The sequence below is a fragment of the Amblyomma americanum genome, chromosome 1 (genome assembly GCF_052857255.1).
Source record: "Amblyomma americanum isolate KBUSLIRL-KWMA chromosome 1, ASM5285725v1, whole genome shotgun sequence".
Taxonomy (NCBI): domain Eukaryota; kingdom Metazoa; phylum Arthropoda; class Arachnida; order Ixodida; family Ixodidae; genus Amblyomma; species Amblyomma americanum.
The window spans coordinates 302,687,559-302,711,258 of NC_135497.1; the positions used below are offsets into that span (position 1 = coordinate 302,687,559).

The 23,700-nt window shown below is 42.1% G+C and overlaps 1 protein-coding gene across 1 annotated transcript; it reads right to left on the reverse strand.

Moving 5' to 3' along the window:
• Positions 1 to 1,223: 1,223 nt before the first annotated feature.
• Positions 1,224 to 22,094, reverse strand: INPP5E (Inositol-3-phosphate synthase). The gene is made up of 12 exons (XM_077649640.1): positions 21,985 to 22,094; positions 20,897 to 21,579; positions 19,642 to 19,762; positions 12,678 to 12,775; positions 12,397 to 12,521; positions 12,113 to 12,232; positions 11,873 to 11,977; positions 9,639 to 9,806; positions 9,443 to 9,555; positions 9,216 to 9,352; positions 2,449 to 2,495; positions 1,224 to 1,314 (listed from the first exon to the last, which is right to left on the reverse strand). The coding sequence occupies exons 2-12, from the start codon at positions 21,541 to 21,543 to the stop codon at positions 1,241 to 1,243; spliced, it is 1,755 nt and encodes a 584-aa protein (XP_077505766.1). The 5' UTR covers positions 21,544 to 21,579; positions 21,985 to 22,094; the 3' UTR covers positions 1,224 to 1,240.
• Between the last annotated feature and the right edge of the window lie 1,606 nt (positions 22,095 to 23,700).

Here is a 23,700-nt window from a genome sequence, read left to right on the forward strand (position 1 = left end):
TTCCCCCTGCAAAGCAGCATTTTTTGAATGAGCTCAGAAGATGCGGGTACCGTCAAAGTTGCTGCAGGATGCTGAAAATGCCTCAGTTTTGACATCAGTAATCATGGAAACAAGCCTGAAACACAGGTGGCTGCATTCCGATGCACTATAGGGTTTCCAGTTATTGAGTTATTGTTTTGTAGCAAGAATACTATTCAAGCTAGAACTTACTTTTTTGCAGATAGTGGCCAATTGAATAACAAACATTTTGCTTATTTCAGAAAATTTTTAACATTTTTTTTTTTAAATACAAGCGTGTATTTGAAGTTTTGTTCAATTTTTTTCTAAAATCTCATTTTTAGCAAATAAAAATTTTTGTTGCAACACACCATTTGTTGTTTAAACTTTTAAGCCTAGAAAGTAAGAAAGTACCTTTATTTAGCTTTGTTTTTCGGACATTGCATTTAATTTTGAATGTAATAGTTTTTACAGAAAAAAATATATACTGAAACCAAGAAAAGGGTCATTTTTCCCATGGTAAAGAAAGAGTTAATCAGGCATATTTATCACTCATGTGCAAATATGGTCACACACAGACTTTAAACAGTGCCAGCAAGGAAAGCTTCATTGAAAGAACAAAGCCTAGACAAAAGCAAATTAAGCACAGTACTGTGGTCCAGTTGCAAATGTGCGTGGTCCAGTGGAATTCAGGAATGTGGTGCATTCATACGCGACCACATTAAAGCTAAGGCAGCACATGAGTACACAACATTTCCTAATTATTAATAAGAGGAGGAGGGACTTTAATGGAACAGGAGAGGTCTGCTTGGTTGTCAGCCTGGAATAATTATTACTAGGCTTTATGTGAATGGAGTTATACCAGTGGGGCATGCTTCATTTACTTTTTGGGCTGCTTGTATAGCTAGAGCCTCATCTAGAATTAAGGGTTAAGTCCGAGCAGATGAAGTCTCCGGACAAAAGTATACACAGCAGTCATGTGCAAATGTGTTATCAGAAAGTGCAATTACATTTGACAAATTACGAGCAGTACAGACAATTGTGCGCACATGCCCCTCAACTGAAAAAAAAAAGAAAAAAAACTTGGATGGCCACCCAGCTCCATTTATATACCTTAAAATGTGCCACCTAGCTCCTAGCAGGCCTTTTTTTTTTTGATGCCAGTGCAAGACAACAGTTTACATATGTGGAGCAGAATTACACAACACTGTGCATGGTGGTGTATAAAAAAAACAAAATGCCTTCACATTACAACACACACTTGACTGGCCTTAAGGCTTTGACGAATTTCTAGTGCAGCAGCCCGTCTCCGTACAGCTGCAAGGCAGATAAAAAGAAAGGCCTCATGAGTACTTCAGCACTCTGTGATGTCAGAAATACAGAAAAACAGTTAGTTTGCACATAAACATTTCTGGATACAGCAGACTTCCATTAATTTGACATGAATGCAAATTATTTTCACAGTGATAGAAGTTGTCTGGAGTTTACACTGTCACAACAGAAAATTCTGGGATCACGTAATTGCTTTCTGCTTAAAAAAAGGATGGAGCATTAAAGTGTTCATCTGCTGACCACTGGGAATATGCTATCTGTAGTCATGTGAACTAGGTACGCGGGCTGTCAGCATGCAGGTGAACGAGCGTCACTACAGCTATTGCAAACAATTTTTATCATGAAGGAAAGCAAGAAACCTGGGTGTATTTTTTTTCCAAAGACTACACAGCAGAAAAATGTGACTATATAAGAAGCTGGTTTCAATAAGCTTAAAAGTAAGGCACTCTGCTAATTATTGTGACCTCATATGGAATTATATGTCACGCTTTGCAAAGTACCATCATGGTTTATGTGAATGCCATTAAAATTTTTTGCACGCACCAGATGTGCAACTCTGATGGTTTAAATTTCTTTGTAATTTACTCAGCTTTTTAAACCCAGCATTACTACAACTGCTGATGGTGCTTGTTCTAAGCACACAGCATAAAAATGAGTTGTTACATTATGTCTCAGCTGCCAGTAGTGGTGGAGTCTGGACTAAGACGTTGTAACCAAGAAATAAAAAGTAATACAAGAAGGTTTCATAACCAATAAATTTCTTCAGATACTTCAATCTGCTGTTCACATGTTGGTGCCCTTATACACACATAAAAACTCGAATTTCTGTTACCCACATTACCAGGCAATCCCTCTGCAAGGCTCTGCCCAATGTTACTCAAGTTCCCAGACAGAATTAGTTTCCACGTCTTACCCCAGTCAAATTAATGGCAGTCGACAACATTTCTCTTGAAGGGATAACCCTACGTTTTCACCTGGAGCACATAATAAATACTCAAATATGCAGAGATTAACAAGAAAATAACTCCTCTTCTTAAAATTTTCATTACACAGTTGACCAATAATAAAAAGGAAGTGCTTCCTCTATAACAAAAAGAAAAAAAAGGGTAAAGTTCATACCTTCAAGATAAACGTCTCTGTTGAATAAGCCGGCCGAAAGCCGCGTGCTGCAATAAGAAAAAGAAAAAAAAATCAGAAGCCGAGGTCATAGCTCAAGCAAATATTTCATCATAAACATAGAGAAACAGAAAAACACCATAAATATAGAGCTCACACATAGTACATTTTTCTTGGTAAAGTGAAAGTCAAGAATTGGCATTATGGCTACATCATCCACACTTCTCTGATGTACAACCCTAACCAAAACCAGTGACCCACACTGCGTGCATGGCAGAATATGCTACCTATGAATTTATAAAGTTACTAGATTGCCATCACCAAGTGAACATGAGCGGCACACAAATGTGCCTCGTCCACTTAGCTGCCACTGCTGCCACATGGTCACAGCTATATGGACACACTCCTTGATACACTGACTGCCTTTTTCTCCTACTTGCTTTCACCTCTCTCCCTCTCTCTCACCATATCTGTGCATCTTCTACCATATTCTAATATAAAAGTACACTACAATTTGGCACAACTTTAAAAAAAAGTGCCCTTGAGAACATTATTAGCACTACATCAACTAAGGCTTCATAACTACACCGTAAGGGCCTGAACACTGACGCAGCCATATGGTTAACACTTTCAGGCACCATTTTTTGTTTCCATCGAATACAAGAATTTTTTCCTCCGTGCCTTAATAGTAGTGTATTCAATCCTCAAAAACAATTTGTTAGTTTTCCAGCACAAAATACTAGCAGTTAGTTTTTACATGGATGCCAAAAGTTTCAAACAAAGGGTCACAGTGGTTAGAAATACTAACATCCAAACGGCAGGATTTTTAAGGCAAGCACCGGAGGGATCATGGAATAAGGTTGTTTTGAAGATGCACATTAATGTCAAAATTGAGGAAAAAAATTTATTTTTTTACAGGTGGAAAAATGTGTGGGCATAAAAATGGCTGACGTGTTATCCGGTTCACTGTCTTGTGAAATATTATTTACTGTGCTCGCTACATGGCATAAAAATGAATTACGCTAAATTCACCTCAAAAGAAATCCTAGCTAGGTGCAGCCCACTCTCAGAAAAAGCTCAGAGTTAGCTGTGTACACAGTTGTGTACAAAATGCCTCTAAGGGTTAATGTCTATGCACACCTAGTAATGCTGGAACATAAGCTCCACCAGCTGCAAATGCAATTAATGTGGGCTCCAATTACGGCAGCAAACTGAAGAACATTTAGTGGTAGAAATGCTTTACAAGCACAGAGACTCCACGTGGCTCCACTGTAAACAGAAACCTTAGATCTTTTCCAATGCTTGATGCACTGGTTTCAGATGGTGAGCCGAGATGCTCACAGTGACATAAAAAAATGACTCTATATGCAGGCTTATACTGCAATAATATATAGCAAATAGTAGAAAACGAAAACTAACACGAAAAAAATTAGCTAGGCAGAGCCAATGATGTCAAGCACCATGAACAAGGCAAGACGCACTACAGGGATGTCGCAACCTTGTTTCCTAGACTCCGATGTTAGGCCCACAACTGACTGCCACCAAATAATGTCACATACACTGTACCAGAGATGGGCATCCTCACGAGGGCGAACCCTCATGAGGATTTCACTCGGTGAGGTGAGGGCGATGGAGGGAAGACATGATGAGGTGAGGGTGAAGGAGGGCAGAATGCACTGTTTGAGGGCGAGGGCGGTGGCCGGAACCGTACTTGGGGCTAAGGTACTTTTGTCTGTGCCACCCTTTATGAATTCCTGTTTTAAAGCGTTACTTCTTAGGGTGACAATTCCCGGGAAACACGTAGTTTCTGCACTCTGGAGGTACACTAGGCGAACACGAAATGCAGGTGCAGCACAAGTTCTCCTCGCAGTGATGTACTACACCGCGCAAAAAAGCACTCTTCTTCTCAAAACTTTTTTTTTTAATTGTGTAAAATATTCAGAGAAACACCCTGTATAGTGCGCTAAGAAGGGGGCACTGGCCGGGCCGGGCAGGTGGCCGCCAGTCCAACGGGAACCATGGTATTGCAGTCAACATTTTCATTATCAGCCCCGAGTCTGTCAGATGATCAGAGTGTAGAGTAAAACACGTAGAAATTATACCTAGTAACGCTGTTGAATTCCCAAGTGCTATAGACCTGCTTTGCCAGAACGAAGTCCGATTTCAGCTCATTGAGGTTTCACAGAATTGGCTGCAGCGCGAAAAATGCTTTTGCGAAATTCCACTGTCAAATCAAAGCCTGTTGGCGACGTTGGTGTGGAATTTTTTATTCACGATGTGAATAGTTCAGTACAGTCATATCTCCTTTCTATATTCGATTTTCTCTGGAACTGCGGTATAGGAAAGCGGTGCCGCATTGTGGTGGGCAAAGGCGACCACTGTAGTCTTACCATGAAAATAAAGCAGCACCTTAACCCATTTTGGTCTGAATCATTGCTCGCTCCGCTTTGGATTGTACGATGTGCTAAAAAAGAAAAAGTTGTACTGCTCGCCGAATAACATAAACATCTCTTGGTTTATTTCTGTCCCTGGTAAGACCTGTGACCGCGTAATCGCGCGTCTGATTTTATTAACCAGATTTCTAGCAGGCATGGTAAAGAATTGACTGTCAGCACATTTGAGTAAGGCGTAGACGTGCAAGCAAAAAAATCACGGGCGGTTTCGCTTGAGGTTAACCATGAATTATCGTGCGCTAGCACCGTTAGTCCTGTTTCGCATTGTTTATCTTGACTTTCTATGCTGTTGCATGGCCTGAACATGCTTAGTTTGGTTTATATGGCATATGATGTAAGTTTGCGTCTTACTACATCATTTTAGACTTGTACTGTGGTAGAGCTGGTCATTCTCTACATTCACAGATCCCTGGGAGTCCTGATTCTGCTCCAGGCGCAGAGGCGCAACCGTTAAGCTATGTGCCACTGTCCTGCGATGGCAGGTGCTGCCATCGGTGGGGCTTGTGAGACCTATGTTGTTCCTGCGGAATCTCTCGCGACTAATCATTAAATTGAATTGCCACGGTGGGCAGTTTGCTCACAATCCGATGGGCAGCTTGCGATGACGTCACAACGTCACGTGGCCAAGGTGGCCCACGTGCTAGAAGCGGGCTTCAGACAGACAGACAACCACTTTACTGCGGATTGGAAGCGCTAGAGCACTAAAATGGCAACCACAGAAATCGTTCACTCCATACTCGGGGAGTTAGTGATTACTATTATTCAGCCCAAATGCTGCATTTTAGTGAGCTGTTTGATTTTCAATTGGCCTCAATAATGTTTTATTTTAAGCGACTGCATAAGAGCCTCACTGCAGCGGAAAGCCGGCACCGCACCGGGGGAAGACATTAAAGCAATAAAAAAATTAAATCTGGGGGAGCGGGATCCGAACTCGCGGCGGCGCTAGAAGATCAGTTCCGCTGGCTGCTACTTCAGACCACTACGCCATCACCACAGCATTTTTTAAGCATGACATTTATAAGATTGTAAATATATTCTATTTACATTAACTAAATTATTTACAAAGCTTTTAGGATATGCCACGAAACACATCGCAAAAAAACAGCAACAGAGCAGTAGACGCGAGGTATAGGCTGAGCGCATCACCAAGAAGGAGTGCCACTCCGGTTTTAAGTCGGTCGGTTCATACACTTCCTTAATTTGAACAATCAGTTGGGAGAAATCCTAACATCCTGCCTGTACGAACTGCCAAGCTCTTGTGCTGTGTTTGCAATGTCGTCGTCTTCGTCACATAGCCGCATTCACGAGAGTTATTGTTGAAAGTGTCAGTCTCTCACGCTGTAGTTTGAAAGCATGGTCTTCATCATCTTCCATCCGTGCGCATGGAAGCGTCATCAGAAAAACATGTAGCAAACCGCACAAAATGATGGGAAATTAGAAGCAGTGAAATTCAGAAGACCCAGTGTCATTAAGTGTCCCAGTGTCGCAATGTCATTAAGCGACCTAAAAGATTTCCTTTTACAAGTCTATTCTGTGCTTAGCACTTATTTTAATTATCATGGTAAACGCTACTGAATTGTTTTCTAAATAGTCTTGGCGTGCATTAGTTTTTGTACACAGACACAACAACGTGCTGACTGATTTTAGCAGTCGATTTTAACACAGTGGGCATGGCAGCAGCAAACGAGGCAGCATGCAATCCTTTTTGCTTTGCTGTCCAGGTGGCTTTCTAGTGCTGCTGCCCTGCCCACTGTGTGTTCAGTGCTCCCTTTCTTGAGCAATTATCAAAAGATCTGTTGTCGTTTGGCTGTGTTAAAACAAATCCTGGCCCGATTGAAAAACAAATGCTATCGGAATTGCTAGAAGGCCAGAGCAAGATTAATTCAGCAATGGAGGGCCTGCAGGCATCTCAAAACATAACTGAGAATAAACTTTCCGGTTTAACTCAGCGCATTGATGGGACTCAGAAACAGTTGTCGGGCCTAAATGTCTTACCCAAGAAGGTAAAAGACATGAAATTGGCAATACCGAAACTTCAGGAGCATCTTAGTTCAATAAGAAACCAGATAGAAGATTCAGACATCAGAGGCAGGAGAAATAACGGAATAAAACAGCTTAACGAGGAGACTAGCGAGGAACTGGAAAAGGAAGCAATTGATGGTGTTTTTTTCTGGAACAAGGTTTAACAGTGAGTGGTGCCGAAAGATGCCACAGGGTGGGTAAAAAGGAAAGAAATAATTAAGCGACCAGTCGTTTTGAATCTCCGCTACTTCTGTGAAAAAATTTCAATATTAATCACGCTATTAACTCAAAAACACCAAAATGAGTTCAAAATCCAAACACCAAAAAAGCTTAAAAACATTAGCTGAGGACTTTTCTAAACGAGTTAGAGAAATACAGAAACAACAGCGGAAAAGCTCTGAAGAGGGGAAAGAGGGTGCCAAGCTTTAAAGCTAATCTATAATAAAGGAGTAATTACTCATTGCCATCCACCCAAGCGCAGCCATATGGCTACAAAGGAAAGCTATACAGCTTTCTCAAACTTCGCAGTGAAAGAAAAATTCGTCCTGGTCCGGGGTTGGCAGAGTGACTGGTCCGGTGAAGCAGTGGTGGTCCCCCGGGTTCGTAAGCCACGAACCCGGACCAGGATGAATTTTTCTTTCACTGCAAAGTTTCTGAGAAAGCTGTATAGCTTTCCTTTGTAGCCATATGGCTGCGCTTGGGTGGATGCCAATGAGTAATTACTCCCTTATTACAAATCTACTCAACCTGCTACTCCAACTAGTAACTGCCTCGGTTTTGTCTCACGTATTAGCTCAAATAGCTCACACACGCTTACCCGCACACACACAACAGTATAAGCATCTTAGCCTCTCGTCCAATAGAGCCTTGAGGGCTTGTCGTGTATGTTTATTGCTCGGTAATATCTCCAGAAGTTGCAGACTAGAAAATATAACTCGAATTTTAAAATGACTGTTAGTGAGGGTGAGGGAGGGCCGACGATGTGAGGGTAAGGGCAAGGGAGGACCATGGATTCAAAAGTGAGGGTGAGGGAATAAAAAGTAAAAATGAGGGCATTTGCCTCCCTTGGCACTGTACAACACTGCCCAGTGACAACCTCGTCTACATCTTGCACTGCAGAGCTTGAAATATAAGCAATATAGACAAATCTCAGAGTAAGAAGTTATAGCTTCATTACATTTTCAACACCATGTAAACTCATTTTCATAGGCTTTGGCAGTGCAAATACTTCTGCATGATCCCAAAGCACATTTACCAAAAATGTCAGCAGCAATTATACCAGTAAAGTGCTCCTAACTGTCATTCTGTGTACTCATGAGAGCAGTGCCTGACAAACAAAAGTGCGTATAAACTAGTGGCAAATGCAAGGGAAAGGGGAGGGTAGGAACCACCTCTTTGATACACTTTTTTTTAAGGACACAAGAAGCACCTACACTTTAGTTTTCTTTTACAAATAAAAGCCGTGTATACATAACAGCTCTTAATCTGCAGACTTTCCAAGCCTTCCCCATTAACTTCGCTCCATCTATAGAGCATGGGGATGCACTGTAGACGCACCAAATTCAAATTATCAGCGTTACAGGGCAAGCATAAGACGTTCAAAGTTCATCATGCTGCATAATACAATCAATCCTGGAAGCTATATCCACCACCACCTATTCCCTGCAGATGCCATTAGCATCAAGTTAGTACACTACAAGATTGCTTCTTCATGCATGTTACCTATGCAGATGTGATATTAAGCACATTAGACAAGCTACATAGAGTCTTGAGTCTCTGGCTGCCTATAATCAGCAAAATTAATATCTTGATTTAATTTATCAATGAAAGTGGTACGGCATTTTAAGTGCAAACCCACACGCTTGCCCATCAATGGTGCCTCAATGCAGGTCATCATAAACTCTCGGCAAGATGGCTTAGATGCGAGTAAGGCAATAAACAGATGCTGTTGATGAGATGCTGTTCACAGTCACTTGTGGGAAGTAAATCAACAAGTGATATTCTTCTGGGAAAAAGAACAACTTTAAGTTCCATTTGAATAAAGCACTTTTCAGTTCTATCACTCAGTAAAAAGCTTAACAAACATCCCTCGCACATAAAATGTGTCACTGTTCATTGACAGCTTCAGATTAAAGGAAAAACATACACTGCCCTGTCCGTAGATGAAAAGAAACTATGTCTCTATGTGCAACACAAACTTAAAAAACTACACTTGACATGGCACAAAAGGAACTAAGAATCAGGCAAGTCTGCATCACTTTGGCAATGTGACATGGAAACAAAACATCTCCTTACTTATCTCTTCCAGGTCGAATCACTGTTTCATACAATCCATAGACCGGCCGGTGATCAGAAGTTTGCATCATGGTAATTGAGTCATAGTAGATGCACTGTATGTGACCTTTTCTCTTGCTCCTATATAGAATGCGATCCTGTATGAAAGGGATGGGCTACTTAAAGGGTGAGTTTGGTAAGCTTTTACGACAACACTGCACCATTTGAAGCGAAACATGTATGGTTACCGTATAGGATGGCACCCTGAGCTTCACCCCGTCGAAATGACTTGTGCCTACTTCAAACTTGTAGGTAGGGCCAAATTTTATTTTTCCTTCTTGGAAGCCAAAAAATGCCTGACCTAATAAAATAGAAACAGGAAGGGTCTACATAATGTAAACAAGCACACAACAACTGAGAATTATAAGAACTGAGAATACAGACCATCCAGCATGGCACTTCTCAGCTGATCATACTTCAAGAGGTTGTCATAAGTGGTTTCTTTATCTTCACTATGATCCTTTAGCAAATTGACAACAATGGAACGCTCATTCATGAGCCGAAAGTTAAGGTCACCACACCAAAACACGTGGTCAAATCTTGCAGTCACATCTGAAACAAGATGCATGGCACTCAGTTCTACTTGATGCCAATTTCAGGTCAAGAAGGACACCAACCAATTAGCAAAGAAACAAATGAAAAAAGTAGCTGCAAGCATATTAGCACAGCATATTTTCACTAATTTTCCATAACACTGGTGCCAAAATTTTTCTTACTTTTCTGTCCAAAATGTTTGTATTCAAAATACGAGGGTGGTTCAAAAAGTAAGGTATTAAGTCCTATACGAGAAAAGGTTTACTCAGGAAATCAAAACGACACAAAGTTAATAAGACACTGGTACATACTACTTTTCTACATAGTCAACATAGTTGTTGAAGCATTTGTGCCATCGGTAAACCAATCTGTCGAAACCAGCACAAAAGAAATCAGAGTCCAGGTCAAGGATAACAACAGCCTTTCTAACTTCAGCACCAGCTCTGAAGTGGCTACCGGCCAGGTGCTTCTTTAACAATCCGAAGAGATGAAAATCGCTTGATGCGAGATCTGGGCTCTATGGAGGCTGTTCCAATACAATTCATTGGAAACGCCATACCGAATCACTTGTCATTTGAGGTGGATGTGCTTGGCCACCCTGCATGCGACTGCCAAGCCATCCTTTACCAACCTCGAGTGGTCAGACTTGGCAGTCGCATGCATCAAGTCCGCTTTACGTAAGTCTTGCCATCACCGCGTTGAGGACTCATTCTCGCAGCAGGTTTCAAAGTTAATGGCAGCTGGGTTTCCAACTGCCCACCTTGCCCGCTTGTCTGAACGTGTTTTGACTCGCTTGAGAAAGAGCAACACGGGGCCGGAAGATGCTGACGTGGAGGTGCGGCGAAAAAAGGTGGCCGCCTTTCCCTACCTCCATGGTGTTTCACACCGACTCAAGAAACTTGCGGCGAAGTATGACGTTGGCGTTGTCTTCACAGCTAAAAACAAGATAGGAGGCTTGTGCGCCAGCGTAAAAAGGAGGCTTGATAAAACATCAAGTGATCGTTCCCGATGCACAGTGTCACATAAGACACGGCTCACCCCTTGCAGAAAGAATGTGGTGTATCGCGTTCCGCTGCCTTGTGGTCGATGCTACTACGGGCAGACGGGCAGATGTCTAAATGTGCGCCTGACGGAGCATTCTAACTCTCTGGGTGGGAAGGCGAACTCTAATCTGGCGTTGCACGTGCAATCTCGAGAATGCAAATCGGACGATGATCTGTCTCTTTGCACGCCTGACTTCAGCGACACTACTGTAGTTTATAGAAATGAAAAACAAATCTGTCGCGAGATAGTTGAAGCCTTCTACATTGCTAAGGCTAAGGACACGTGTGTGGCTAAGCCGTCGGTAAACCTTCACGCTAAGGAAATTGCCTTTTTAGATAACTTGTTAGTAAGACCCTGACATTGAAAAATTTTTGTGTGCCCTTTCACTGATACGGCTTATGTGCGCGCGCATCTCAGTGCGAGTCTTCGTTGTTTTCTTCCTTTCAATAAAACTTCAGTTGTTAGTCCAGCCTCGTCTTGTTTGCTTCTTCCTTTGTGTCGCGTCTTCTGGCTGGTTTAAAATGAACATGCATGCCTAGAAAAAAAAAAACAATTTCCTTCCACCATGTAGCAAGTAAAGCAAGTAACAGAAGGATGCAAACTGCACTTGAGCATGTAAGTTATACAACTGAACTCTAAATGTTGCAATGTGCTTCCAGGCCAAGAGAAAGTTCAGAAGGATGCAAACTGCACTCGAGCATGTAAGTTATACAACTGAACTCTAAATGTTGCAATGTGCTTCCAGGCCAAGAGGAAGTTCAGTTCTGGTGCAACTTCCATGATTTGAAAGCTTATATGGGCACCTGTAACGCCTGGTTTTATAATGTCTAGGATAAATATACTCCCACTTGACACAGCATTCACACACCACATAATCAGCCAATTGATACCAAGCTTGAGGTAATAAAATGGCAACATTTTCCCGTGTCCCAATCTTGGCACAAGTTACTCCTCGAGCATAACCACAAAAGTACAGCTATGAAAACTATTCACCACACATCGAGTGCAGCGGAATAAAGTTTCATATACGACAGCCTAACCTTTGCTCTGGTACTGTAACTTGAGTTGAGCTTGCTTTGGCAAGTCAATCTGATGGCAGATCTTCTCATAATCCTGAATACGTTCCTTGACCTTTTTTTCATGGGCTAGAGGGGAAAGAGAACATTAAAAAAGAAAAAAAAAAGGAAGACAGTGTCATATTAGTTTGGCATGAACACTGCTACACTATATAAAATGCTTTGCATGTTAATTAAGCATTCAAACAATGCCATAAAAGTCACCTGCAAGATGGGAGTTTATAAACAACATTGATGAGCCAAAAAACTGGAACGCAATGGCTACTGCTCCCTTTGTCTTCACAGAAGAAACTGGACGAGTGGCATATGTGGCTTCTTCAGCAGCTGGATGAAAAGATTGCCATGAAATATAAATGCAAAAAAGGGATGCAGCTTTGCATCTAACTTAGCTAAGCAGAAATGCTGAGTGAGCAAGGCCCATTTACATGCACACAAAGCATCACGTCCAAGCCAGCACAGCACGGATGCCACATGCACCCAGAGATTACCTGAGCAAAACCATATCAGATCTCGACGCAAAAAGATGGAGAGGTTCAAGACACCCAAAGAGACAGAGTAGAAGAGAACATGCGAAGGGCCCAGAGTGAATTGAAGTCTAGTTTCCCACTCCTTTCTAAGAAAGAGAGAAAAGAAGAGCCACCACAGACACCCTGAAACTGCAGAAAGAAGCACCACCACTGTACAGCGGAAGATGCACTCACACAGGGTAAGGAAATAACAAGAGCACCCAAGCATGCACACATAATTTAAGAGCACTAAAGAAACCTACTTGTCACTCATGGCTTCTTGCACACCAATAGCATAAATGTCTGGAACATAGTCTATTGTTTTAGGGAGCAGCAAGTCATCTAGGCTGGCAGGGGATGCCTAAAAGTAAGAACAACACTGGTGAATACCAACACCAAACACAAATGCCAAAAACATCACTGGCCAACAATGCATTTCATGCCCCAAGAAATTGAATGAACATGCATTAATCTGATGTTTATAAAACAACACAACCAAGTATTAACATGGACTACTCTTTGCAATCATATGCACATGCCTGTTTTCCAGCATTTCGAGTGAGTCATGACAGAAAGGCCAAGTCATGCATGACATACATGTAATCCGGGAGAACACAGAGCACAGTGTAAAGTAACATATTATACTATGCTGCTTTAATAGAGAATGATGGATGCAAAAAAAGACCAACAACAAATTTTATGCTCATGTCTTTTGGGATACATTTGAGCTATTTATTTTTACTATGCACTTTGTGCAAACAAGTGCTTTCACAACACTCACCACCAAAAGCACAACTTTGCCACTAACCATGCTTTGATTCAAACATATATACATGATTCAGAAGCGTGAATTGTTGGGCGAGTTGGTACATGTTGACGTGAAAAAACCAGCGAGAAAAGACGCAAGACCAGAGGAAGACGCACACAGACTGTCGCCGGACTTTCAACTGAATTTATTAAGGTTCCACCACATATTTATAGCCACTACTTGCGCAGGTGCCCATACATGCCACATTCAACAAAGTCCGGACGTCATTACTAGCCAGATAAAAAATTCCATTCTTTGTCAGTGAGAATAACAGATGTGTCGCTGATACAAACACGCTCGTTCTTTTTTATTAAAAACGCTTCTAACAGCTCGCACTCGTGCCTGGACTTCCCGCGGCCGATAATGGTAGCATTGTTCAGCAAAGCTGAGCAATTTTGGCACTCCTTGACATGTATGGCCAAGTTGCTCCCTGTACCTAAGCGCAGCGTTCTGCCATGTTCCCTGAGTCGCTCGTTTAAGCATTGCCCCGTCTGCCCAATGTAAATTTTCCCACATGAAGTAGGGATAGAATATACTACCCCCACAGCACACTTCGTGAACTTTGTTTGGTGCCTAGTTTTGCAGGCAGGTTCTCGCTTGGAGCCGGAGATACGGACGCAAAGTCTGGAAAGCTTTCGGGGGGCCGAAAACACCAAATTCACTCCAATTTTTTCTTTGTTTGTTGTTGCTTTGCAGAGCAAACGTTGACCAGAGTACCACCTTTAGCAGGCTGCGAGGTCGTTCGAAACTGGGGCTTAGCCCGCGAGGGGCGCAGCGGGGTTTACGGAGCTTCTCCCAAGCGAACACCCCTAAAGAAAGCCGGGCGCCAGGCTGAGGGCCGCTTGTACCCATTTTTGTTTGCTGTTGCTTTGCAGAGCAAACGTTGACCGGAGTACCACCTTTAGCAGGCTGCGAGGTCGTTTGAAACTGGGGCTTAGCCGGCGAGGGGCGCAGCGGGGTTTACGGAGCTTCTCCCAATCGAACACCCCTAAAGAAAGCCGGGCGCCAGGCTGAGGGCCGCTTGTACCCATTTTTAACGGTGAATTTGAATTTGGTGTTTTCGGCCCCCCGAAAGCTTTCCAGCCTTTGCGTCCGTATCTCCGGCTCCAAGCGAGAACCTGCCTGCAAAACTAGGCACCAAACAAAGTTCACGAAGTGTGCTGTGGGGGTAGTATATTCTATCCCTACTTCATGTGGGAAAATTTACATTGGGCAGACGGGGCAATGCTTAAACGAGCGACTCAGGGAACATGGCAGAACGCTGCGCTTAGGTACAGGGAGCAACCTAGCCATACATGTCAAGGAGTGCCAAAATTGCTCAGCTTTGCTGAACAATGCTACCATTATCGGCCGTGGGAAGTCCAGGCACGAGTGCGAGCTGTTAGAAGCGTTTTTAATAAAAAAGAACGAGCGTGTTTGTATCAGCGACACATCTGTTATTCTCACTGACAAAGAATGGAATTTTTTATCTGGCTAGTAATGACGTCCGGACTTTGTTGAATGTGGCATGTATGTGCGCCTGCGCAAGTAGTGGCTATAAATATGTGGTGGAACCTTAATAAATTCAGTTGAAAGTCCGGCGACAGTCTGTGTGCGTCTTCCTCTGGTCTTGCGTCTTTCTCGCTGGTTTTTTTCACGTCAATATATACATGAGCAAAGTGGCAAAAAGTTTAGAACCTAGAACTTCAAAAGAATTGCTGTTTCAGACTGCTTTATTCAATGGGTTGTGCCAGAAATATTTGCAAAATGGTCAAAAGAAATTTGAGACACATGCTCACACAAGGAAGCATATGAGCCAAAAGCAACAGCACAGCGGCAGCAATTAGTAACTTGAATAACTAATCCTTTGACAAGGACATTTGATGTACTGACAATGGGCCAAGTGAATTACACCAGCTATGACAGAATCCAATTGTAGCACAACACTGCTTTGTTACTAAGTGGCCTGCCCGTGACAATATCGGACCTTCTTGCTACAGGACTTGTGGCTGAATGGCTACTTCAGCTGTTAACCCCCTCCACACCCATACTTGCTGCACTACATTCAAAAGAAACAGCAACATCATGTTATTGCCCAACACTGTGCTTCTATGAAAATTAAAATAGACACAAGCACACAAATTGCTAAATATACAGCAATGAAGAATTTCCTCATTTTGTGAAACATTATATAGATGTCGTTTATAAATCAATATCAAAACTTCTAGCCATCAATGCATGTGAGGAAGCACACAACTTGCTCATGGACTGTACACTGCTCAACAGATGCCGCATAATGTCTGCATACTAAACATTCCTGTTTCATCATGGTAAGCACTTTTTCGAACTAGGTGCAATGTAGAAAATTAAACAAAAAGAAATGTCAAGCAAAAAAATGAAGTGTAAAACCTTTGTCACACATAACTGTGCCACATTTCAAATTTGCCTAAGCAAATGTCCCTTTCAAATGGCAGTGCTACACTGCACTGCCATAAGGCACACCCCACACAGTAGAAGTCAAACAAGTGCTGAAACAAAGCACATTTTTGCTGGATTTTTTTTTAACAAGCTTTGTTCCAGCACTCGTTTGTGCCCTATTGTTGTTATATAGCTGTCGTGCAATAACCCTGATGAGACTGCTGAGTGGTTGCAGCACTTACAGGGTGCTTTACATAGTATTTGAATACAAGGGTTGGAAGTCATTAGAAGTCTGCTGCAAGTGTGGAGTTCATGCCTTGTTTGCTCATAGTTTTTTGAACTTTCCTCAGACCACTGCAAAAGCATTTTCTCATTGCTGCTCTTTACTTTGCTCATATTTTTGCTCAGATCACATTAAACATCGTCATGGTTGGTAACATCATGCAGTGAGCAGCATGAGAAAACTTAAGGCACAGAACTAAAGTAAGACTTCCTGCGAATTTGAATGACGTCCTGACAAAAAAGAATCACATGCTTGATTTATTAGTGCCAGAAAAAAGCACTGACAAAATTTTAGTCCAGTTGGTCTTTAAAGCAACCAACAGCTGATATTTAAAAGTAGCATTTCTTTTCCTTGCAATATTACAAAAAGTTTCATTTCAGTGTACCGAAATTGTAAGCAAATCGGTATGGGCAAAACGAGCCTTTAAGAAGCAGCACTTTTCCGACTGCAGATTATCCATGAAGTTGCCTACACTGAAACAGTGATAATATGCATTTTTTCACAAGATGTGCACCATCTGAGGAGTGGGAAAAAATTGGTTGAAAACAAATGCCCGTGGGAGACGCAGATGCAATCCGGTTTCACGAGGCGCATACTGCGCCTGCGAAGTGGCATATACGTGCTTGAAAGCTGCCGTCATCTGTTGCTTGCACCTGTTGCTAACATCAACTGCACACGCGCAGTAGGAGCTAGTGGTTTGCTTTCAACCAGTGGGAGCTAGAGGACGAGAGGTGCGCATGTGCAGACGGCCAATGAAAAAGGCGGATTCAGAGCAATGACGACTATGCAATGGAAAAAGTTAGAAATTGGAAGATAAATGCAGCCATAGCAGCCAGAAATTTATTTTGCTTCATTAGTTAATTTTTATCTAGCAAATGTAATCAAAATGCACTTAAATACATAAGTATTTTCTACATTATTATGATACTCCTTCCCATCATAGTGCATCCATAGTTTTCTGCCCCCCTTAAGACCTATGCATGAACAAACTAATGATGCATAAGTGACGGTGGCCGTTGTTCTGCTGTTCCACCTGTTGATATTGACAACAGCACTACTTCTTTTCCACAAAAGCTTTCTTTACATCAAAAAATGTTGTGACAAAAGTACAAACACTAATACAAAATTACAAATAGAAAGCACAATAATTAGACAACAACAAGAACTTTGAAGCCCAGAGACTACGTTGCTCAAACTAGCCATTGTATCAATGATAGAATTAAAGAATACTGTTTGTCTATGTTGTCAAAAGGGACTGGATATCTGCTGCATCGTTCTGAAAATTGTTGTTGCACTCCTCGATTCTTTCACATGAACAGTGTTGCTTGCAAAAAAAAAAAAAAATGAAGCTTGAATGTGGATTACTTGAAGCCTGTGAGAGTAAAAAACAAACAGATCAAAAACAAATTTGAGTTCTGTCAGGCCGCTTTGGTTTTTGTTTTTTTACAGATTAAGAATTTGTTTTTGACATTTCATGCTCTGCACGTGCCTGCGATGCGTGATATGTAATACGCTTGAGCTTATGGTTTTGATGCATGCGTGTCCTTGTCCCTTGCAGAACTGTCTCAAAAAACAGAGAGTCTCTAGTCCAATGCCACCCCATCCACACCTCTTATGCTCGTGTGCTTTCTTGCTGGTTTCCCCTTGAGCACAGAATGCACACATGCAAAACTGTAATTCCTAGTTCAAAAAAAATACTGCATTAAAATTCTGGTGCTTCAACTATTCATTCCACTGAAAGCTAGCACTCTAAAAACATTAAAAGCAACATCAGCTATGATGATGTACAGCTGCTATACAGCTATCGCTTTTACAACGATAGCTGTATGGATAAACGGCATCACCTTAGGCTATGGTAGTGTAATACACCATAACCAAATTCCTTTGTCTTCTTGATGACCACTGAAAATACTAGCCAAGTCAGCCATATAAGCCAAGTAATCCAGGTGGGCCTGGCCATGTAGGCGCACTAAAAGGTGGATAGTGAGTACCATCATTGTCACGGCCACTTTTTTGCCCCATCGGAGAGCAAAAAATGGGGAAAAAAAAATTTTTTTTTCTTCAATCAGAGCACGTACGTGGTTGCCGCACTCGAAATAACGCACTCCTTCGTGGCTTGACAGCAAAAACACATCCCCGACCAGCCACAGAATGCACTGATTGCACGCCTGTGTTGTCACTACTCACCACGGAGGATACACAGATCGTGTCCCTTTTTTATGTTACCAGTTGAACATCCAACCTTTCTCGTCTGTGCCTGATGCACCTAGTTATCAGACTAGCAAAGTAGGAAGCCACAGTCATTAGCAGACACACAACATGCCATTTCTTTCCAAAGGTGAGAAGCTTTCTTCCCCTTCTTTCTTTTTCTGTGACCATGCACTGCACCAATCACAAATACGCCTGCTACATGAGATTCCTAAACAATAGTAAAAAGAAAAAGAAGGAAAATCCTCATGTAAAACTAACAGGGACTGGAAGTGGCAGCAATGGCATGCTGACCTACCATCGCGTGTAGCTCTCAAGGCGAGCTTATACAAGGAAAACTGGCATGGCAGGTCCCACTCAGAAAGGCTGTTCACAAATACAACAAATACAGCACAATAACAAAGCACCAGCTGTGCACAAAAGTGCAGTGCATTATAAACTAAACCAATGCATTTTTACTTGCTGCTTTCAGATTGCATGCTCTGAAAGCATTGCTGGTAATGTCCATGTGGAGCACAAGTTGAAGTCGTTTCTTGTTACTTTAGGTGTAATAGTGCAAAAGCATTTGAGACTATCACAAGCCAAACAAAGAGTATTTACACAAGTGCCTTTGTTTTAGCAGCTGACACATGTTCAAATTTGTTGCAATGTTTATGCTGAAAAATTAAAACATGAGTGAAGGGTTAACAATTAAATCCCTTCCAAGAAGCAAACTCGAGGAAGTCCATTTTTATTTTTGTTGCAACATACACACCCACTCAGAGTCATTGGTGCTGCAAGTGCTTTCTGTTCAGATGGAGTAAATGATGCCAGTGTAAGGCTATAATAGCAAGCACTAGCATTTCACCTATGTAAAAAGAATGCCTAGTGATTATAGAGTTCAAATTCTATTTGTCACTTCCAGTGCCATTTACAAGGCTACAACTGTCCACGTCCAAGAAGTACTTTGGTTTGGGCTAGTTGGTTCATAGCTGTAGATGATGTCAGGACGGCACGAAAAGAACAAGGACGAGAGAGCCACCTGTCCTGGCACCCTGTCCTGTCCTGTTGTGTTCTTGTGCCTCTCTCTCGTCCTTGCTCTTTTCGCGCCGTCCTGACATCATCTACTGTCCACATCATTTATGTCTACGTGCAGCACCCACACCAGGAACTCCAAACTGACACACACAGCAGCAGAAAGCTGCATGGTTGCAGTGGTCATGGTACAGTCACATCACGCTCATGCCTAACATGAATGGGCATAGAGTGGTGGGATGTCAAAAATAAACCCACTGGTTAAAAAAAAAACGAAGTAAAAACTGAAACTTGAGATCATCGTTCATCTCAGTGCCATTTCAGCAATTTCTCAATTTCACTTCACTATTCCTTTCATGCATGATATTATACCTGATTCTGTAGATGTAAAGTAATTGAACCACAAGATTCAATTACTTCTCCCTTGACATTGTTGGGTGTGAAATACTAAATGTAAGTGTTTAATGGAAATAAAGTTGTCGAAACATAACGGGTTATACACAAATATGTAGCTTACCAATCCATTCATGTTCCATGTTGCCACAAATATGTTGACCTTTCTGTCTGGAAAGTAACGGTTCAGTTCCTCTTCACCAAGAAGTGAACCTTTGCCACTCACATTCCCAACCAAGTAGCTCCTGAAACATCCACACAGAAAAGTTCACGCCCAGCAATGCCCGATACACTACTACTGAAACTTGAGTAATGACCTCTGTGCAATGCTGTGAGTGTCACCTGCATTTCATTCCATTTTTCATTTCATTCATTCATTCATTCATTTCAATGTTTTATGAATTTTAGAACAATTCTAGCAAATAACATATTTGTACTTGTGCACAGAACCTTTTATAACCACAGACCACAGACTAAAATCAACCAGAGGGAACTTGACAGAAATGTAATTCTGTGCATGGCCACATTGTGAACGCCGTGAAATATATGGAGTTAATATGCTTCTGAAATGTAGGTAGTCTTACTTGGCTAATTTAAAACTGAACCAAAAGAGCACTAACACAAAAATGTTTAGTGCATTTTGCTTTAATGAGTGCTTTGTGTCACAAATAAGAAAGCAAGAAGGCACAAACTGCAATAGTAGATCAAAGCAAGTCTCAACGTTTGTGATGTCTCATTTTGCACTTTTAAAAAGCAATTACTAGGCTTGAACAAACCTTTCAGTGTTGCATTAATAAATTATGCTCCAAGTTATAAGCAATTTACTTTATTAGAAGGAGACTGATGAGAAGCAAGACGTTTTTAAAGCAACACCAGACACATGACTGTTCTTAATTGCCGTCAATGGTCATTATATAACGTAACCTGCTTGTGCAACATTAAACAGGAAACACTTCTGAAAAGCAAAGTACCGCAACATTTCATTACTCCTTCATTAATATAGGAAACAATAAAAGAGATGGTCCACCCTTGACGCACAATTAAATTTCAAAACTATAAATAAAAAGGTTAAAAAAAAACGCGTTTCATAGATACTCCTTACACAGTTGAGCTGGCACTGACTTGCCCTTAACCTTGCTTCCTCCAGCATTGAAAACCTACTTTCTGCAGCCCCGAATGAAAAACTTGCACACTGCCTGCACTCACAGATGCCCAGGAGGCAGCACATATTCACATGCCTGCAAAACTATCACCATTATTATTATGAAGCTGCAAATCCCTAAAAGTGCACTTAAGGTTAATGCCCCAAACATCATTAGAACATACTATGCTGCACACTTTGAAGTTAGCTTGACAAGACTGCACAAAAATTCACAAACCTGAGTCGAGCATCCTTAGTTGAGATCTTGGGAAGAATGCTTGTTTGATCAGGAGGAAAGTCAACACTGTCCTGGAATTCTGTCATCCCTGAGACAGTCCATGAATGATGTAGTTTCTTCACCTCGGTAACACAGCGTGTTGACCCAGATGGTTCTGGTTTTTCCGCATCAGGTAGCTGATGAGGTTTATTTCCGTAACTACCATTAGTTCCGTCACTCAGGGACTTGAGGCTCCCTGTGCTTACACAGCTTGTCTGTCGCAACAGTTGTTCAGTTGCAAAACTGAGAGGTCGGTTCAAGCTGGTGGATGAGGGACATTTTACAAGACTGGAAAGACGAACCAGTTCCACTCTGGGCCTTAGATTTGGTGCCTGCGAAGGCCCTTCGGAAAGGTTGTCCTTCAGTGCAAAGGAGCTCGGAGCAAGCTCAAAGGCTTCGTCATCCGATGATGAAGTGGCACTGCCATGCATCAGTGGTGCTGTTACAGAGTTGTTATGTACTAGACGGAGGTCCTCAAGTGGTGTTTTTATAACTGGAAGGCTTTGGCTCTTTTTCGTGCCCCCTTTAATCCGATCCTTTCGGCACGTTAGACGGGAGGGCCGTTTGGGAGGGCCATCTTCTTTGCTGGCCGGTTGGGATCGATCCATAATGGTGTCCAGAGGCTTCCAGCTGTATCTACATATCTGTAGAGAACGATCACACGTCGTGAATGCCGGTAAGAAATATAACAGCCAGGAAACTGAAGCCCAATATTCCTTTCACGTAATGAATAAGCTGGGTATCACTTGAAAATTACAACTACGGCCAGTGCACGGAAAGCCACGAAATAACCAAGCGCGCAAGTTCGCAGAGTAAAGACGCTTCTTTTACTACGTGGAACGTACCGTTCAGAAGTTCAACATCTTATTAAAACTGCGGTCAAAATTTAATGCAATAAAAAAAAACAACCCAGTAAAATTCGCCTGTGGACTTTGGCCAGTCACAAAACACAACCACTACTAAATGCATCGTGCCGAACGAAACGGACAGACGAGCAGAGCACTATGCACATCCGTTAACGTTAACGAAGGAAGAGTCGTTCAACTTACTTTTCAAGCAGTCACAGATTGTGCGTGCAGTACAATAGCCACAAGGTATGTACGTCGAAAACATGACAGACAAAACAAAACATTCACGCGAATTACAAAACAAACGTGATGCGCCTTACGATAGAGCTACAGCCGCTACAGCTTTCTACTACAATGTTCAGAAGTTGAAATACTGCACCATTAATATGCCCGCAGAATCATATTGTGTGCCCAATTTTAATAGCTAAACGCAAAAAAAATGGCAAGGTTAAATATTTTTGCTTGCTAAGAACAACATTTTGCGTTTTTTTTTCTTCTTGAGCGCGAAAATTGAATTTGCTCGTAGGCGAGGCTGAAGTAACACGTCGAAATAAACCAATGGCTAGTCCGGCTCGACCCTTTGAATCGTTTCTTTCTTCATTCTTTGTTTAAAGAAATAACTCGGCCGTAATAGGTTCAGGCAAGCCCTGAGCTCTAAAACAGGAGGAATGCTGCTACCCTGCTACGCCCCGCACAAGCGCCAACTGTGGAAGCAGGGGTGCAGGCAAGTATCCAAGGTAGTATCGCAAGTACGAAATCTGATATAAAAAAAACTGCGCCTTTGCTTGCAATATTTTGAATTATATACACATATTTTCCTCTTGTAACATCATTTCCTTTTGCTAACATCGCAAAATTCGCTCCAACTGCGTCTTACGAAAGACGCGGTTTCAGCGAGGCGTACGCCTCGTTGAAAGTGTGGCGAAAATGAACACTAGCACCGGCGCTGGGCTCTGCTACGGTGACGTTGAAAAACACGGATGCGCACTGCACATAAAGCAATATCATTACGCAGCTGGCCGAGGGTCTTGCGTAATTATATCGCAATCCAAGAGGGGGGTGAAGCTTCCTCCCAACTGCCATGAATTACATATGGTAGCAGTTACTTTCATAGCGAATCGTGTACGAATTATGTCCATGACAACCGACGACCGAAATACATGGGCGCGGGGGGTGTTCGCGTGGCATCTGCTTCACACATGCTCTACGCGTGGACTAGTCCAAAATCGGGCCCGCTATAGAAAGGCTGGCGAATGTGTCGTCGTCCGTCTGCTGCGTGCGGCCGCGCGCCGCTCTTTATTTGGGTTTTCGTACACTCTTTCTTTGCTGTTGTGACATGTTAATATTGGTTACGCTGATGGTCAACAATGGCAACCGCAGCGCTGGGCCAATATACAGAGAACATATTTTTCTTTGTTTTATTTACGCGTATATATCCTTCCAGTTACATTCAGTCTAAACCAGATATTTCTCAACGTACACAATATGTCTACGTTAAAGAATTCCGTACAATACAGATAATGTGTATCGACGCACCAGAGGTGTTAACTTTGTCCCAAATGGCGCAGCTGACATTTTCAGTACACCATTTCGCGCATCCTTTACGCAATACATGTGCGATCATTCCTGCATAATGTTCACGCAATAAAGAAGGGTTACTCTATGCAAAGTGAATGTACACAATTTAATGCGTGCAAGATGTACCTTACAGTTGTAGATAATTACAAAAAATTGTTCAGTATTTATGTAAACGCGTGAAAGCTAACCACTACGACGCCATGGCCTTCACTGTCGATGCTGATATATGCGTCACCAATAGAATTCAGTTAAAATATAGTTGCATAATCGGTTCCTACGATGTGCCGACTCCTCTGGTGACCAAACACTATGTCTGATTCGTCAACTGCAGTGACTAAA